This window comes from Hippoglossus hippoglossus, chromosome 15 (genome assembly GCF_009819705.1).
Source record: "Hippoglossus hippoglossus isolate fHipHip1 chromosome 15, fHipHip1.pri, whole genome shotgun sequence".
Classification (NCBI taxonomy): Eukaryota; Metazoa; Chordata; class Actinopteri; order Pleuronectiformes; family Pleuronectidae; genus Hippoglossus; species Hippoglossus hippoglossus.
The window spans coordinates 20,117,361-20,137,171 of record NC_047165.1 but is presented as its reverse complement, the minus strand read 5'-3'; the positions used below and the strand labels follow the sequence as shown (position 1 = coordinate 20,137,171).

Here is a 19,811-nt window from a genome sequence, read left to right as displayed (position 1 = left end):
AGTTGGAGTGTGGAGGCTCAGCTGGAGGGTTTACAAGATGTGAGTTGACAGCACTATAGTGACATTTTATACTAAACCACCTGGTAATCGTTTCTGATCTTTTTATCTAAGAGTCAGATATTCTGTTGGACAATGCCAGAAACTATTTTCAACACCAGGAAATATACAACTTTAGCTCCCCAGTAAATATACATTACATTTTTTTTAAATACAATTGTGTTGAAGCCAAACAGTAGCTTATGACTTAGTATGGCAGAGCTTCCCTTCAGCTCAGTCGTGGGCATTCAATGTGTCATGCTGTTATTGTTGATAGGCAGCATGGTGGGCAGTAGTGTCAGGTCTGTCAGCGAGCAATCCTGGAAAATGTGCACTCCGTAGACCGTGCTCTCATCTGGAGAGAGAGATTCTAAAGTACATAAACATGAGTGAAGTCTGTTTGTGTGTGTGTGCATTCAAGTACGCATGTGTCTGCGTGTGAGTTTAGTATGAGCTTGTGTTTGTGGTTATCACTGCAGCAAACAACCTAAATATCATTTTGTCTTCATTATGATGCTGACATGCACATAAAAATACAAATATATCTATTTACAATAATACATTAGCCTGTGTGATTTCTTTGGATGTATGTTTTTTTTTCTACTGTCAGGGCTCAGTGCATAGCAATTATTCTGCAGGCTGGAGAAGCAAGGTCTCATCCTCGTCTGCAGGGGAAGGTTTAGACAGCCAAAAGTTAAAGAGTCTGGGGATTTGGGGAGATGGGGAGATGGATGGGGTGAGAGGAGCTCGAGGCTCTTAGCACATTTTCTGGTCATTGTCAGACTGTAAAACATACTGTAAAACAACATACTTACTCGCTTTCAGTAAGTGCCATCTTCTGGGAAATCAATTCCATGATGTTTGACCCCTGCAGTTTGGTTTTAGGTCTGCCTTGAGTTGTAGGCTTTTTCATAATTTACAAACATAAACCGGTAGATTTTGATATTTCCATGTCTTCATCACATTCCCCTCTCTAATATATTTGGTTTTTATATATATTTTATATATTGTTGCTTTCTTAGTGTTAGGGCAAATTAAAAGGGAAAGAAATCTGAGATTTTTAGAGTAAAGTCATAATATTACAAAAATAAAGTTGTAGTTTAAGGCTTTGTGTCATGTCAGGTGGGGAATATCAGAAGATCATCCTGTCTCCTGCCTTAAAATGAGGAATCTGAGCATATTGACAAGTTATACTTTAGGATTCACAAATAACGAAATATTTTGTCACATCAGTGCCACATTGTCATAAGTATCAAAACTTCGACAAGATTGTGCGAGACAGTTTCTATTCCAAAGAGAGAACCACACATACTTGCAGAAAATTAACTCTTTTGCAGAGGAGGAAATGTTTGGTAATGGTTGATTGCAAGATCGTTAGAAACATTTGTGTGATATTTAATTTTTTTAATGTGGTCATCAAGATTTTGGATCCAGGAGTAGAACACTCGATGAGCATGGGATTTCCTTACTGCTTATTTCCTCCAAATAACATGGCTTTTCTCTAAAATATGGCCCCATGTAATCCATCAAACTTTCCTGATCTAACAACAGACGTATATTTTGATGCCTTGTAGAAACACACACCCATATCCCTCATATTCACGCATTTTAAGGGTCTCGCAGGGTGACCTAGATTGATAATGCAGCAAGCCAGAGGCAGAGTGCTGTCACTCCCATCACTAACATAGCTTTCCCATCCAAGGCCACTGCCTCCCATGTGAGGGAGACTTTATGTAGCACAGCAACAGAGTTACTCAGTGTATAAGCTGATTTGACACAGTCAGGTGAAACAAGTTTCATTGGGAAGATTTTGTTTCTCTGCTAGTCTGTGTCTGGTCCAGAGGTTCAGCTCTCATGTGGTGGATTCACCAGTAGAACCCTCTGTTCTCTCATGAGGAGGAGATGCAAAGAAACATGTCATTGGGAAGCGATTTAATGCAGAAAAAACTACACACCTTAAAATTATCAACCACAAAATCGAGTTGTGGGTTTAGAAAGAATGTAGCAACTCACATGCTACAATAAAATGGTTCCAGGCAGCATGTCAACTAAAATTGAATGTAAGTGAAACATGATGTTGATGTTTATAATTTTCTGTGTGAGCTTCGGTCAAATCACTCTTCCTCCTAATTCGAGCGTCAGGGGCTTTAGGGAGGGAAATGTTGGTCGCCACCATGACACAATGTTAGTATGTTAACACACTAAACTAAGATGGTGAGCTTGAGGCTGTGCTAACGTTAGCTTTTAGCTGAAAGTGTAAGTAGAGACCATAGAGTGTATGAAGATGGACGACATGACAGTTCCAAGAGTGAAGTTGATGGTTCTTGATCGCCACCTGGTGGCTAGCTGCAGTAAAGGGCAGAAATCCCGTCTCCCCCATGTTAATGGATGGAACATTGACCAAACTAAAAATTCAAAGTATGCGTTACATAAAGTTTTCTCGATAATGGTTTCTGTCATTTTTCTGTAGTTTTGATCATATTGATGTTTGTTCAAATGCTCATTTTTTAAATAAGTTTAGTTTGATTTGTTATTTGATGGTGAAATGTCATGATTGACAGCTGAGACGGACTCATGATTGTTCGAGTGCGTGTACCGACAGGACCACAGCTCCATCTCCTGATTACTACTGCGACTCTGGCTGCAAATGTGCAAGATGGCAGCTTTTGTATGCTGGATATTTTAGCTTCTTTTGTGGATAGTGGGAGGAAGTGGATCCATGTCACCCGTCTTCATATTCAGTTTATGATGACGACTCACAGAGCTGCTCTCATGACTCTAGGCTTTTTTAGACTCTAGTTTCATGACATGAAGTGCATGTGGTTGTGTCTCCCTACAGCAAACAAAGCTATAATGGGTTACATGTAGATTTTATCATCAATAAATTATCATGTTCATCATCATGTTTCTATATTTAACATATAAGAACAGGGTCATCATACGGTGGCCCTGAGAGCTCAACACTACTGCAAGATAGAAAAGCAAGTAGCATATGCTAATAGGCAAAACACAAGCAAATTCAGAAAGCATCATCAATTTGACAACAAATTAGCTTGTGATACACAAAACACAACCAAATGGCACACTGCAAATACACAATACAACCACAGAATGTGCTGAAAATACACAAAATCAAATCCATACAACACGACTAAATACACACAACACAACCAAATAACCCACTGCAAACACACAACAATATTATACACTGTAAATACACACAATCAAATACACACAAAACGACTAAATACACACAACACAGCCAAATAATATTCTACAATTCCCATAACAAAACCAAATAAGACACTGCAAATACAACACGACCGAACAAACAAACGCACTGTAAACCGCACAGACAACAGAAGTCTTTCCAGGGCACACAGAAAAGTGTCTGCAAATATTTGCAGTGCATTGAGCTCTCTGGGCCACCGTACCATCACCAAGAAGAAACCGTGTCCCACAGGTTCAGACACAACAAAACTCCTCTGGATCACTCCAGAGCATAAGGAGAAACTGCTTTGTGACACACTACAGAAAGAGGATGCTGTTTTTCCTGCTCCACTGCAGCATGTATCATTTTGATAGAGCTACAGGGTGTATGGAAGACACTGGCATGAATACTGGCAAGAACTCAAAATTAATTTGCAATAACATACCGATGTTTGTAAACGGCTTCGCCCCGACAATAAACGATATAGATATTTGATGAGGGTGTGGGATAATAAAAGCAGCCGATCTTGTTTTCCTGTTCTTCCTCTCTTTGTGATACATTTGACTACAGCAGCGTACAAGTGACAGAGGGGAGTCTGAAATCCTGCCAGTGTATGGAGATGAATGTTTTCTGCCTCTGCACATGGCTTGATCTGTCTTGCTTCAGCCCCTCTTACATCATAGCACGTGCCTCGGGGCTTTCTCTCTGCAGAGCAGGCGTTCTGTATTTAGAGCCTGATTTATACACAAACACACTTACCACTGGGGAAGGCAAAATGAGTATTCCTTTCCCCTGCTGCAATTGCCAGCAATATAATCATCTTCCCACACTTCAGCGTGCCTTTAAGGATAGCGTTCAGAAAGTATGAGGGGGGGAAATGTCATGAAAGCAGGCGATAGTTTCAAAGGTGCACGTTAATGGCGAAACAGAGATGGATGGTATAAAATACTCCGCATCCAATTCAAGGTAATCCGATAATTAAGAGAAAAATTTTCTTCTTCTTCCCGCTCTTCGGTTCCAAGTTGCAATTTTAATCGTCTGCCTTTTCTTTGGCTCAGTGAGGTTTGACAGATTTGCTGTAGAGATCAATCCCTCCTGATTCTGTGAATTTGAAGGTGGTTGCGAGGAGGAATTCACCAGGTAAATACACAGCCGGAGACAAATTATTCTCATCCATGCTCTTCTCTCGCTCTTTCTCCCTCTGTGTTTGTTCTCAGGTTGTTAGAGAGCTCATTGATCAACGCAGAAGTGAAGGAAGGAGAGATTCTGCCTCCTACCATTCAAAAGCTGATGAAAGGATACAACAAGTACCTAAGGCCTTTCTTTGACAGTAAGGAATCTGCAGACACATCCAGAAATGGAAATGACAGAACACTCTGGGGAAATGTGGATTTGACAGAGAAGAAATTCATATTACAATTTTGTGCTTGCATGTCCCTGCTGAGTAATATAGGCTGACATGCATACATTTGAATTTACTGCACATGTATTACAAGATGAGAAGAAGTCAAATGTAACAAGGAAATACTGTGTATGCAGAAGGAGAAAAAAGCATCCACATTGATTTAAGGCCATTAAATAAATATACATACTTTTCTCAAATACTACAATCCATTTTAATTGTAATAATATCTTCAAATTATAATCCCATTATATTTAAATATATCTACTAATATTTGTCGTAATGTAAATTCTATTTTTCACCAGCTGACTAATTCACCTGGGAATAAAGTCTATCTCAGAGGAGCAATGTTATATCATCCCCTGTAAATCCCTTGCTACTGTTATTTGTCCAGGCTGCGGAAATCCATCACGATGTGATTATGGTTTGTTTGCTCTGTTATAACAGCCCGGACTTTAACAAGACAAAAGCTATTCAGCGTTATCACTAGTCCTTCTGCCAAGCAACACAGCACGTGTACTGATACAAACGCACATATTCACATACCCAGACACGTGTATTTACATCGCTATCTGTAAACACTTTCTTGATTAAATCTCCAGCCCTTAAGTACTAGACTCATCTAAAATTTGAGACACCATCATTTTTGTGACATCTTTTGGCCTCACAAATATTTGAGGTAAACAATTCTCAACATTTTGGTGCAAGACGCAGAGTTTCATTGCTTGTCAATGTCATCCTTCTGCCAGACAGCCTCCGGGCACAGGCAGGAGGTCTTCTCAGTCTGACTAGACCTTGTGACACAGCATGGCCCCTCACTCCAAACTTAATAATTATGTCTAAAGTTCAAGTAACCCTAGAGTAATAGTTATCAGATTGGGTAATGCACTTATTTGCTCTGTTGCCAAGAGTTAAATGAGAAGATACAACCTGTGAACGGCTGTTAGCTACAGCCAGCAGACAGTTATTTTAGCATTAAGTGTGGAAACTAGAGAGAAACAGAAACCTTAACCCTGTCCAGTAGACAGACTGTTTCTAGTCTTGCAAATGTTTGCTTCATATTTACGGTACTGTCATGAATACATGTAATTATTGAAAACATATCATTTAACTTCTCTTCTGTTCTTTAAAGACCGGAAAGTGAAGGGAAACATCCAGCCTAGTTCTGTCCAGACTGCTTCACAATGTCATCAAAATAAGTCTTTTGTTATTGTTTTGAGTGAGGACCCGTAGTGGCCCAAGTTACTTACTGTACGTTTAAAGGAAAACAAACAAACGCCTGCAAACATATACTCCACATGACTGCAGTAGGAAATCAGACGTGTACAGTATCCGCAATATGACAGCAGGCTCATTACTCTCTCTCGCACAGAAACGAAGATGGAATAAGTGCAAGAGAATGAGAACGGGGAGATGAAACACAGGAGAGCGCAGAAGTTACTCCTCTTTGATGGTGAATCAGGGAGAACTAATTCCCTCAAGGAGGTTCACACTTGACAGACTGCAGCTGTGTGGGGGTCTTTAGCATTTTAAATATCCTATCCTCCACTAACCTTTCATTACACAACACTGTAGCCCATGCCTTCTCAATATACTGTACTCTGTTATGTCACTTAAAACGTAGTCATATACAGTTTGCATTAACACATTTGGAAACTCTGGAGATGTGTGGATAGTGTTCTGTCTGAAGAGTAAATGTCACATACAGTAGGTAATCACTGGTTTCTTCTTTGTTTCCAGATGGTCCAGTAACAGTGGGCATGAGCTTGGATATCGCCAGCATTGATACGATCTCAGAGATCAACATGGTAAGACTTACCGACAGCCTTACTGTCACCTTAGGCCTCATTGTGTCCACTTTCAAAACAAGGTCTAACGTAATGTTGTGCTAGTTTAGGTATGCCAAGATGTTCTTATTCATTTCAGATGTGGATTTAACTAGAGCTGTTTGAAAATGAAAACTTTTAATGTTGTAGTCAGTGTTTGCTGTTAAATAAATATTAAATGTTAAATAAATAAATGAAATCCATTCATTAGAATCATGTCTAATGTAATAAATAATTACTCAGTAATCAAAAAATAATGACCCACTAATTTATACACTGCTGAAATTAAATTGCAACCAAATAGTGGGAAAAATAAATCATAATATACATTTTTTAAATAATCTCATAGATAATCTTAATTTATCTGATACTGGCATCTTGTTGCCTTGAAGCACATTATCTCATTCAACGTAATCAATTATTACATGATTAGTAGGATTCTTGGCACTAAATCATTAATCAACAAGTGATTAGTGTCAAGTGGTACCGAGTCATTCCAGGTAAACGTTCAGGTTCATTCAGTCTTGATGTTAACAATTTTATAAAAATAGGTTTTCAAGGAAATTGTCTGACTTCTTTCAGTCTGGTTAATTACCATTTTGTTCATTTTTCTGAAAAATTGTTGGATAATTAAATTGCAATTCTCTTACATGAAAACTTCTGACATCTCTTTCAGTTGTGGTTTTGTTTGATCGTTGCACATATTGACAGATAATCAATTGTGCTTTTTCCACTGTCATCGTTAACATGACTGACTGGTGATTTACTGGGTTCTCAAATTCTAAAGGTCTTAAACATAATTAATTACAGAACAGAAATCCGATTTATCAGTGTAATGTGTGACGTTTCCGTTGTAACTGTCGGCAAGTTTGACAACATCACCATAACAAATAAACATCACAGGCAACATGTTTACTCAAGTTTGCCCCAAATCAAACCATGTCACTGACCAATCAGTAACACTGACATGTATATGACAATGTCACAAAAAGAGCTTGGTAAAGACAGACGTTCTGGCAGGGCTGTTGTGTTGGATTAGATTTTACAGGTGTTCCTAATAAAGTGCCCCCTGAGTGTATTACTCTTCAAGAAGGCTGAGTCTTTATTCAGTAAGAGCGACACACATAGACGGCCGGTCTAAAAGCTGCAGCACTTTTAATTGAGATACTTCAAAATAAAATCATACAGAAACTTTGTATTATAATTGTAAATTACCCTCAGAAAAACAATAATACATTTTAAAGATTTAACCTCAAAGCTATAAGAACATTTTTTGTGCCCTGTCCCAATTCCTCTGCCTTGACACGAACATTAATCGTTACTCTCACTCAGACAAACATGTTTGTTTTGATGGTGTGAATATACATTTTTCCTGAAACGCTTGTCACAGCGATTCAATGAGATTTTTAATTGTGAAAGGCAAACTCCGGAGAAAATCTGGCTCCAATTGGGCAGATATTCTCTAGAGTTCATGTCTGAAAACGACTTGAGAAAATACTTGGCACACAGGCTACTGAGATTGGAACTCTTTACAGTTACATGGAAGCAGAGATTACAACCACACGTAACAGCACATTCTGTTCCTTAGAAACTGGACTATTGATGACCAGTCAGTTCTTGTGTAACCTCACTCAGTGAGGTCTCTGGCTTTCCTCCGGGACTGACAGGGTTATTTCCTGTGCTGCTGAATATGTTTGGTTAGAAAATCCCACTCACAGCTTGATGCCAGACAATTGGAGAAAGTGATTAGGTGGCCACACGTGATGTTATATCAGGATTTAACGGAGTGAATTACCCAAAAATATGTTCATCGTCCTTAAAACCAGAACAGACTTGCTGACTTTACAAGGCTGAAGATTATTTCCGCTTTGGGCACAGAAGGGCTGAGGGACCTGACGCCATCAATACCTAACAGCACAAAACGAACCCGAGAGCTGACTAATGAAATACATGTGTGAAAGAAGAAGCTATGTTTGCAAAAACCCCACGTATCTGTCAGCATATTATTGACACGCTTGTTAAAGCTGTATAGTAGCTCAACTGTGACCTTTGCGCCTGAATCCTGCAGGACTACACCGCCACCATCTTCCTCCGCCAGCGCTGGACAGACGAGCGCTTGATATTCGAAGGCAACAAGAGCCTGAGTCTGGACGGGCGGCTCGTGGAGCTCCTCTGGGTCCCCGACACCTTTATCGTGGACTCCAAAAAGTCCTTCCTCCATGACATCACCGTCGAGAACAGACTGATCCGCATCTTCCCCAATGGAACCGTTCTGTACGCTCTAAGGTAGGAAGGTCAAGGAGACTGTTTATTGGTTGGTGTTGTGTTTCTCTTTTTTCTTCTCCGCCAGACAATGAAAATAAGGCCAGGGAATTGAGAAGAAATTGGCTGAGGGAGGCAGCGTGGGTTGAGTTTGAGATAATGTGATTGCAAATCAGGGAGTTGTGTCAATTCTATTACTTGACTATTGGATTGTATGAGTACAGCGGAATGTCATCTGTCAATACAAGGAGGTGTGGTCTAACAAAAGTCCCTGCAACTGCAGGATCCCTCCTACAGATATTGCTCTGTGTGCAAGGGCTTGACATGTGACAAGCTCTTGTCAGATGAAACATGCATGTATTTTGAATGGATAGGCCAAGAAAGGTTAGTGAGAGAACGGCTATAGATGATCCAGCAATTTGATAATCTCTCTAAAGCCTTGTCATGATGGGTTTTACATGTTTTTATGCCACACTCTTTAACCTCATCTCAAATATGGATTGTATAAGAGCTGTCCATGATGATTTCACTTCCCACACTCGACCCTGTAACTCATTGGTGCTGAACTTATTTTCATGCTGTACAGTCATAGTTATACATGGCCTGGTTACACAATGAAAGGGGAAAAGTGTCACATGGGAGAGATCCTGACTGTTCTAATGGGAAACCTGTAACTATCATGGGGGAAATGTGCAGTACATAGGTGTCTTGTTATAGAACATTGAGTAGGGTATCCAGGCTCAGTTCAGCTTGGCCTCACAGTTAATCATGTGTCTGTACAGTAATACTTGTCAGGAAGGCCCTGTACTGCTCAGAGGGGGTCTCGCATGTGAGCGAGCTTGTCGGTGAATTATGATTTATGTTTTTATTAAGTGCCCAACATTATTGGATAGACTGTGACTCCGGTTATTGATTTACGGGTTTTGAAGGAGTGTTTGTGTACATTTGTACTTATATCTTTCTGAGGACCCTTTTTGAGCATAGACCTTACAGAGTGAGGAGATTTTGGCTGGTCCTCACTTTTTCAAAGGGATGATTAAAGGTTAAGATTTGCAGTAATTGTTAGGATCAGGCATAGTTGTGATGGTTAAGATGAGGGTGAGGGGCTTGGTGTTGCATTATGCCAATAAGTGTCCTCACTAAGAAAGAAGTACAAGTGTGTGTTTGTGTGTGTGTGTGTGTGTGTGTGTGGTAAATATAATGTAAATATGAAGCCCCCATACACTGAACTGTACTGTTTCTGGGCTCGACAGAGGAAATAAGGAGGATGGTTGCACTTTACAGTTAGAGAGCATGAATAGTGAGAGTAAAACAGTAAAAAGAAGACAGTCAGGACAGGGAAGGCCACCTCGGGGACTTGGGGCTGTGAAAAACAACAGAGTAAAGTGAGAAATGTGAGGTGTTGGAGGGAAGGGACAGCTGTGGTAAATGTTTCAGTGCTGTGCCACGGGGGAACATGGGAAAGCACTGAGGTGATTGGAGCCAGTGGTTGGGCAGTTAAGAGAGGAGATTTCAAATGAATTACTGTATGTTGCTTTTATGGTTGAAGAGGCTACAGCTGAAATGTAATTTAAAAATGAAAATGAAACCAGTCATCCAAATTTCACAGACAAAGGCTTGTGTTAAATTGCTGTAGCAGTCAGGATAGATTGCCATGGTGAACATTTCTACAGGTCCTCAATTTTCAAGTCAAGTTGGTGCATAGAAATAAAGATATGTGCAGAATCAGTATCTCTAAATGACATATGAATATCCACATCATGGCTGCTGTGTAAACAACTAATAAGGAACTTTCTTGAAAATCTTCTCACACTACAAATTGTTTGTAAAAAGTAAACAAAGCTCGTAGACAGTAAAAGTAAGTATATTAAACTTTTTGTGATAGACACATAAAAACCACATATATACAACAACCTTTATCTACACTTTTTCTCTTTTATTTTTTATATATTTTGTATTATTTTAATCTATCTTGCTTGTTATCTATGTTTTTTTTATTATTAATGGCCTCTAAACAGACCAGAAATCATATATTTTACAGGGACATTTGAACATTTGATCGCATCCGTGCTACTTGCTTCATGTCGTGAACTTTTTGACTTTACAATCAGGGCCAGGCCTTGTGTCTTTTATCAACTCATCATCAAACATTTCCAAAACATATAAAGTAAATAGCAAATACCTCTGCTGGTCTCTCCTTGCTTATTGAGGAGACTTCTGGTGCTCTCTTTAAATAGAAACAAGTTGCAAACTAAACTCGCACAGTGTCCAAAGACGATTATGCATCACACTTAATCTTCTTTCTAAGGGAATTACATTGAATCATATTTAACATTTTGATCCACTTAAGACCAAAACATTATGCAGGAGGAGGCATAATGTGGCAGCAATATAAAGTGAAGACTTTCTCCATTACAAGTGATCTCAATGTGACTTAGAAGCTTAATTCTTGCATAATTTAAACCAAGCCATCTGATGCCTTAGAACAGCACCACGACAACCAGACAGCTGAAAATAATTCACAAATCTCTCATTGTTTGTTTGGATGAATGGTGCGTTAGTTAAAACCACTGTGATAGAATCTTCTGCTATAATAACATTCACTGTTGGTTTCCTCGTTCATGCTTATGTTCTCTTGTTTTAGGATTACGACCACTGTTGCGTGCAACATGGATCTGACCAAGTATCCGATGGACAAGCAGACCTGCACGTTACAACTGGAGAGCTGTAAGGACACCTCACACTTAATAAAGAATATCAGAAGTCAGCAGCTTGAAGCTGTGGCAGAGAGTCAGTGGGTGGGCGTATTTTCAAATGAATCTGATCAAACTAAAGGATCAAACACATCACTTTCTCTCATCTTCTAAACTGTGTGTGTGAGTGTGTGTGTGTGTGTGTGCTTTTGTCCATTGATGTGTGTGTGTGTGTGTGTGTGTGTGCGTGTGCGTGTGTGTGCTTGCACGTGATGGTGTGCGAGACTGCATGCTTATGTCACACAGCAGACAGAAATTGCAAGTGCAGTTCAGGTCATGATGAAGTATTTTACATCGTAATTTCTCTTTGGATGTATGTGAATACTAAATGACTTGATTGTTGTCATGGAAACAAAGATGTAGCTGTACTTACTGTGCAGTAACCTTTCAAAATGATCAACCCCTTCAAATGGACAGTTTAACAGTTTAGGAAGAATTCTAAACCTCTCACTGATGGGGAAGGTTACCGCTTAGCTTAGCATAATGTTGCAGAGGTGAACAGCTAGCATAGCTTACTCCAAATCTGAATCATCCACCTGCTACCACCTTAAAATCTAACAGCTTTACCACATTGTATCCTGCTTGTTTAATCTATACAATAACAAAATGAAACCATGCCATCATAAAATGACAAGATCTTCTTTGAAATTGCAACTTGTCATAACATTTTTCTTCTTGAATACATTAAACAACCTTGTTGTTGTGATCATTAGGTACGAATGATGAAAAATGCAAACTCCAAAACATCAAGGCTATTTCCCGAAATGTTAAATTATTCTGTTTGTCCTTGTCTTACCCGAAGGTGCTCATTACAGCAGCCCCTTTCCCCAAAATAAATTACAATATTAATAAACAATTAAAACTTTATTTATATAGCACCTTTCAAAACAGACGTTACAAAGTGCCACACAAACGACAAATATACACAAGAATACAAAACATCAAAGACAAAAGCAAATTAATACAATGTCATTTAAAATCAAAGACAGACAATTCTGTAATACTAAATTTAATGACAAATAAAATAATACATCATTTTACAGCATTTAAAAGTAGAGGAGCGAGAAAGGAATAAAAGAAACAAAAGTAATATCAAAAAAATTATAATAATTGGGTAAAAGTATGTTTTGAGAGGTGATGTCCAAACACAGTTTTTCAAGTCCTCGGGTTAACTAATCCAGAGGGTCAGGCCCTTAGGCACTATGTTGTAGCGTCAGCCTTTCCCACCAAACAAATCCTTTGAACTCCTCTTAATACATCCTAAGAATGCGAACATCTACCAGTAGCTCTAAAAATCCTTCTCCTGTTATAAATGAGATTTCTTGAAATACGTGTCAGTTTAACTAACTTGGACTTATCTTCAGTGGTTTCAAAGCGAAACGCGGCGACAGTATGTTTATAATTAAAGAAAATCATTAAGATTGAATTACATGACAAGATGGATTTTTTGGGCTGTAAAAGTGATGGAGGGAAGAGAAGGTCCCCTCGCCCCTATCTCGCTCATCTGCCGTCTTTGCTTTCCCGCTCGCGTTTTGCTCCATGCTAGTAAATGGCAGCCAGTCAGGCTGAGCTGTCTGATCCCTGCCAGCAGCCTTCCAGGACCCTGGTGCCAAATAAAACATTTAACTGCAGCAGACAAAAAGACATCTGGAGGTTAAAGTTAGGTAACTGAGAAGATGATGGATCCCTTTCTCTGTTGCTTCAGTAATTCCAGGCAGAATATCTGCGTCTCTCTCACTCTCTCTGTCTGTCTTTCTCGTTTTTCATCTTTATCTGTCATCCTGCTGCTCTACCTCTCCTGTTTTCTCTGTTCCTCCTCTCATTCAATCTCTGACTCCCTCTTGCTCCGTCTCTTCATGAAGATGTTTATTCTAGGATTTGCTTCTTTTAATGCCGTGCCAAAAGTGGATCCTCTACACAGGAGCGAGGTTTAAAGACAGTGTTGTTGTGTGGCAGTGCGGGGCATAAATAAGATACAATTCAATACCATACAATACGATACGACATAATAGGATAGACTTACATAATCCCGAAGGAAATTCTCGGGCCAGTTTGCTCCAGGATTACAGCAACACAATACACAATAGATTACAGTAGAATAAAACAATAGAGTATTAAACCTAACAATATATAAGTTAAAATAAAATAAAGATTTAACGTTTAAGGGAAAATTAAAATATAAAGTGTAAATGCTATAAATGCAGAACCAGTGCCTAATAGAAATAACAATAGAAATGAATATGTTAGGTAAGCCAGGGAAAATAATACTAAACTAAAGTGGCAGTAAGTAGTATTGAACATAATATGAAGAAAAACAGTAATATTGCACATGAGTAATACTATTGCAGCTGAATAAACAGTAATACTGCACATAGTGTTAATATTCTCCCATAATGATCAGGATTGTGGTCAAAATATTTACAAATAAAATAAAAAATAAGAGATAATGATAAATATAATTATTTTCAGCTTTAATTAAACTTTGAATGGCCCTGTTTTAACTTTTTCTCTTTGTGAGCGTACTTGTTTACAAGGGTCCACAGGGCACTGGACGGTTGATTATACCCCCATGGAGCTCTTTCCATGCTATTGCACTTCATGTCACTACTCGTTTGTATCTCTAATTTGTAAATATAATGTCAGGGCTTAAGGTCAGGAAAAATAATGAGTTATTCTAGTAAGAGCATCGCGGTGAACGATAGAAAAGAGTGAATTTACAGGACCTCTCAGCATCAAACTCACCACTGCCCTTCATTAGAGGCACTCGCTCCCAGCATCCTCCATGCCTCATCCTGGTCAATAATACATGACTCCATGTGGGTTCAAATACGGAGTGTGATGGCTAATTAATGTGTGTAGATTACAACAGATTAAAGAGGTGTGATACGACCTGAACCAACAGAACTTCATCTCACTTTTCTTAATCTCTTGCTCCCTCTGCAGATACATTAGGAGAATACACCAAAGAGGTTAAGCCTTGCTAATCACGTCTTTTCATCCTTAACATATTTTATAATTAAAACCACACCATCTCTTATTTATTAATACTATTATCGCTACATTGTTCTAATTAGTGTTAGAGTGTTAGTTTAGCATGCAGTCTTATTTGTAGTTTCAGTTGGTTTATATATGTACGCTCTGTGGGGCCTGGTGCAAAATGCATGATAAGGTCTGTTCTGGTGCGAGGGAAGAGTTAAGCTCTTTGTCTTTTTCTTTTTTCTTTTACAAACAAATGCATTTCCATTAGCAGCTCCTGTTGGATCTCTCTGTCAAACTGTGTTACGTGACTAATGGGGAAACGGGGAAATCCACTGTGACTGCAACTATACACAAACATTGTCCTCTGAAGTTGCATACTTAACCAAATTCATGTCTCGTTTTAATGCAGACATCCTGTATCATGATCAACACACTGTGTGCACATATACCCATTTGCTTCTCTGATGAAATATGATGTCTTCATCTAGCTCCTCAAAGCAGTTTATTTTATCCCATTCCCTTTGGTTCTTGCCAAATATCTCTCTTGTGCTGATGTTTAGCATTAGAGGGAATTTACCACCCACTACGGGCTGCAATCCCAAACAACCCAACCATGAGAGAATCACACTCGCACATAGCAAGTGTGCTTTGGCAATTAACATTCCCAGCTGCTCGCACCATTGCTACTTTGGGGTTTAATTAGAAAAAAAACCTCATGTAGTTATACTTATTTTTTGTAAACGTTATCAATTTAATAAAATATGGTAGTTTCTAGGTAATTTATAATGTGCTGGTAATATGCAATTTACACTAGTACAAGGGTACATTTCACTGTGTGTTGGTCAATTAAAGGAATTGATGATCACACTGTTGTTGCCCAATGCAATCAACCACAAAGTGTTTTGGGATTGAAAAAAAGATAAGCTATGAATTTGATCCACTGTATAATATTCATATATTATCATCTAATAGTTTAATGGTTTTAGTGTTCACAAATAGTTGCCTAATGTTAGTGTTCATGTGGAGTTGTTTTTCTGGCCGTCTAAATGTAAGCTATGGCCGGCCTGATGCAATCCTATTGGACATATGCGGCTGTTTAACTGCATATATGTCATTTAAACATGAATCATTTTTACTGTCTCATTATCTTTTCAGATGCTGAATCAGTCAGACGGCAGTGACATTTTCTGACTTATAAACCTGGATCACAGTATTACAACATTATTCTCTTCATTTCAATTTCAAATCAACTTTATTTGTCCCCAGAGGGCACTTCTATTAGCATTTGAGCCTCCCACCCTGTGTGTGCTGACTGCCGTGTAAAATGGTCTTTTTGCTCCACTATCTTCATCACCTATACTTTGAGTGTCTTCTGTTAGGTGCTGTGCAGGTTCATGCAGTGGGTTTGTCTTTTCTTTTTTTTTTTAAACGACTGCTGCAGCGACAAAAAGGGTTAATGAGGATAGTGACTGTGAACTGAAACAATCAAGTTGTCGGCTGTAAAACCGAAACAGTGAGTTGAAAGCCAAGACAGTTAATGACAGACAGATTAAAAAGCTGCATCGAGATGAAATGAACTAAAGAATTGTGTGATAATTCTCTCCAGCTAACGCGAATATTGAAAAGATTAATCTTTTTATTTTTATTACAGGGGGTTATAACATTAATGATGTCATGTTCTACTGGACCAGAGGAAATGCGTCCGTCAGTGGTTTGGACACACTGCAGCTGGCTCAGTACACAGTCGAGGATTACTACACATCTGTCTCAGAGGCCATCTATGAAACCGGTAACCAAGGCATTCTAAATCTCTGCATGATGTTAATCCCACGCCTGTACTTAAGTTTAAACTCCGATGTGGTATTGTCAAAATATTGAGCCCCCTGTGGGTAGAACTTCTCATTCATGCCACGTTTTCTATTATTCTTCTTCTCAAAGGCCAGTACCCCAAGTTGGTTTTCCACTTTGAGCTGAAGAGGAGCATTCTGTACTTCATCCTGGAGACCTACGTCCCCTCCAGCCTGCTGGTGGTCCTCTCATGGGTTTCCTTTTGGATCTCTCTGTCCTCCGTTCCAGCACGGGTTTGTATCGGTAAGGGGCAAAATTCATTTTTTCAGTCAAATGTTAAAATGTACCTTTCTGACTAAATGTCATTTACCTTTGCATTGCACCGACACTTATCTACAGGATGTATTGTGTGTCACTGCAGATGTGCTGCACTGTTTTTATGAGATAAACATGTGCACTTTTTCAGCATTTGTTTACTATTACACAGATAGAAGAGGCGTTCTCTCCTCTGAGTTTGAACTGATTATAGGGCTGAGGTTTGAAGAGAGCATCTGTGAAACTGGAGTTACCTCATCAGAACATCCAAACTACAGGAATCAACAATACATTTTCAAAACACACAGTGACTGCACACTAAGGTCACCAACAGGAAACCAGTCCAGACTGGTTATGAACAGGATGTGCACCACAGTATCTCTAGTTGCAAGGAAAAGCCAGTATGACACCATCTTACATTGTGCAGTCAACTGTGTCCTTCCCTTTAGGCATAAATGCATATAGCAGAATGTATTGCAAGTACATCTGTCTTCCTGACTCACAACCATCTTTTTACTATTACCAGAGGTCTCAGGCTGTCTGTCTGACTGTAGAACACATATGTCAAGAATCATTCATTTTATTGGCTTCACATTTGGTACGTGTATTGTTGATGGCCCGAAGAAGCCAAATTTGCTGCGTTTTGGACACTCGATACGTTAAATATTAATACAAATAATAACAGCACTGTGCAGTTAGTGGAGACAGGGTAGTGTGCCTTAATAGTCAGTGTGCGGACCAAGTTGAACCTTTCTTCTTCTATGTCTTCGGACAATTGCAGCAGTGGTCGGCAGCTAAAACTGGCCCACCAGATTATTGATAATTTTAATATTTTTATTTAACCATATTGGACTAACACACACCTTTACAGGTGTTGTGGGGGCTGATCTCCTTCATGGCAACAACATTCAGAGAATCACTTCCTCTTTTGCAAGTTGTCTTCAAAGTAAAAGCACAACATTCGTTTTGTTGCTGCAATTGAATTACAGAGCTTTTATTTGAAAAGCTGTGAACTTGGGTGTGAAGATTGTGTCAGTTGCAAAACAGACCTCTGATATAGTAAAGCTGCCATGTTTGAAAATATTACAGCGGTTAAGTAAATAATTCAAACTTTGATGAAAACCACACGTGAACATTAATGAATTAAATTCAGTTCCATTTTATGAAAAACACTGACTATAAAATCATCATTGTAGATAAACAAGGTAGGATGAACGCAACATTTATAACTTCTCTCTGAACCACAGACTGTTAAATACAAATCTCTGGACACAACGTCAGGTTTAGAACGGACAGTGCACTAGTTCTTATAAAGAAGGATTCTAAGCAGTTGTCCACAGATTCAGTGGTTGAACAGATAACCTGTAGTTAACAAAGTATCTGTGTGTATTCCAGGAGTGACCACAGTGCTGACCATGACCACTCTGATGATGGGAGCCCGGACATCACTGCCCAATGCCAACTGCTTTATCAAGGCCATCGATGTCTACTTGGGAATCTGCTTCAGCTTTATCTTTGGCGCGCTCATTGAGTACGCCGTTGCCCACTTCTGCACCCTCTCATACATGGACCCACACATGCTCATGGTGAGAGCCTCCTGACAGTACTGTCTTTGTTGGTCATGTTTGTGGTCATTGCTGTCGTTGTGGTCACAGTCATTGTCTTCATGATGGTGGTCATTGTCATTGTCATCACTACCATCATCATCATCATGTCATCATGAGCCTTTTGGGGTAAGTTGAAAAGTGCTGCAAGCTTTTAAAAGCATCATGTCTTTGTTTCCACTTAAAACTAATTCTACTTTTCCTAACTCTCCAACAGTACCGCCACCAAATGCATGACTTTGACGATGATATGAACGGCATCATCACCACCATCTCCACGCATGCCAGCAGAGCCAAGAGACGTAAGGAGCCTGCCGCGACTCCCTCCACAGCTCCTAACTCCACAGAACTCACTGTCAGACCCTCCAGCCCTTCGGGCAGCGAGCCAAAGCCTGAGGCGTCGCCACCGAAGCCCGTCAACTGGTGCCTCACTGCTCTGGCCACCGTTCGTAAAGTGCTCCGCTCCATAAACTGCTGTCATGTGGAGAACCCTCACCACATAGACAACTACTCGAGAGTCACCTTCCCACTGTCTTTCGTCATGGTCAATCTGCTCTACTGGACATATTATCTGTACTTCTAGCATTTGCTTGAGTGCGGCATGTGTCCAATAGAGTGTCAGACAGAGAGCGTATGTAGACAAGAAGTGTTCTTTACTCTAGTTGCATTAAGATGAGTGTGTATAATTTATCCCTTTGGATTCATGAGCAAAGTAACATTCTCATATGGGGTTGTTTTTGGGACAACCCCATTTATTTTTATTGGCATTTTTACTATAACATACTTAAGTAACTATTTGGATCAAATTTCATACGCCTTGATTTATTAACAACAGTGGACCTATCTGGTATTGACTGGCAAGATTACATCAATTCTGATACACCTAGAGATGAAAAGAACATCGGTGACCTAAAAAAGCACGGCCAGTCTGCATCTCTGCTGCGATAGTACATTTATTGTGCAGGTTGTTACCATCTGGGACAGAGAGGATGGAGCTGTAACTCAAAGCTCTGTCGCCAAATTTGCTAGCATTCTCGAGTGAGAGCAAATGCCTGCCTCACTTTTTACTCTTTATTGTGTGATGGATGGGTCATTGATATGTAATAGCTTAATTTTCCATTTCTGCCGCCATGTACAGCATTCAAAGTGGAAAAGGAAAAAGAATGGGTTGCAGAAGTGATGTAAAAAATAGTGTTATTATAAATGTAAACGTCAAGAAACTACGCATCCCGTAAATCATTGCAAATAATTGCTGTCCAACGACTTCCAGTGCGCTTCTTCTTGAATTTAACCTTATGGTCATTTTGAGCCCATTGAACACTTTTCCTCATCATATAAAACCGCAGCATGTTAGAAAGAGAAATCATGGTTGCTCTGTGGTAAACATAATGTAGCATGGAACCATCTGATCATAGCTGACATGATTTTCGCAGTTGTAGTAAATACTTCCAGGGTAACAGCAAGCTCTACCAATCAGAGAAGTCGCTGAATATTGTGACTAGTGTTGTAGTTCTCCTTGACATCATAAATATAATTCCTAAAACACAGTTGATATTATAAGAACAGGAGTTTACATATATTTTTTGTCAAACTCAGAGCTAGTATTATGGCTGATCATCAAAATCTCTATTCAGA

General features: G+C 39.3%; 1 protein-coding gene across 2 annotated transcripts in view; it reads left to right on the top strand.

The window, feature by feature from the left end:
• Window positions 1–18,890, top strand: part of LOC117775224 (gamma-aminobutyric acid receptor subunit pi) — a 51,445-nt gene extending 32,555 nt beyond the window's left edge. For both annotated transcript variants that reach the window (XM_034608166.1, XM_034608165.1), the window contains exons 3-10: window positions 4,465–4,577; window positions 6,390–6,457; window positions 8,544–8,761; window positions 11,382–11,464; window positions 16,121–16,258; window positions 16,408–16,560; window positions 17,968–18,158; window positions 18,394–18,890. In XM_034608166.1, the coding sequence (XP_034464057.1) occupies window positions 4,465–4,577; window positions 6,390–6,457; window positions 8,544–8,761; window positions 11,382–11,464; window positions 16,121–16,258; window positions 16,408–16,560; window positions 17,968–18,158; window positions 18,394–18,759 (1,330 nt within the window). In that variant the 3' untranslated portion in view covers window positions 18,760–18,890. The remainder of the gene's footprint in view (window positions 1–4,464; window positions 4,578–6,389; window positions 6,458–8,543; window positions 8,762–11,381; window positions 11,465–16,120; window positions 16,259–16,407; window positions 16,561–17,967; window positions 18,159–18,393) is intronic.
• Window positions 18,891–19,811: the final 921 nt, after the last annotated feature.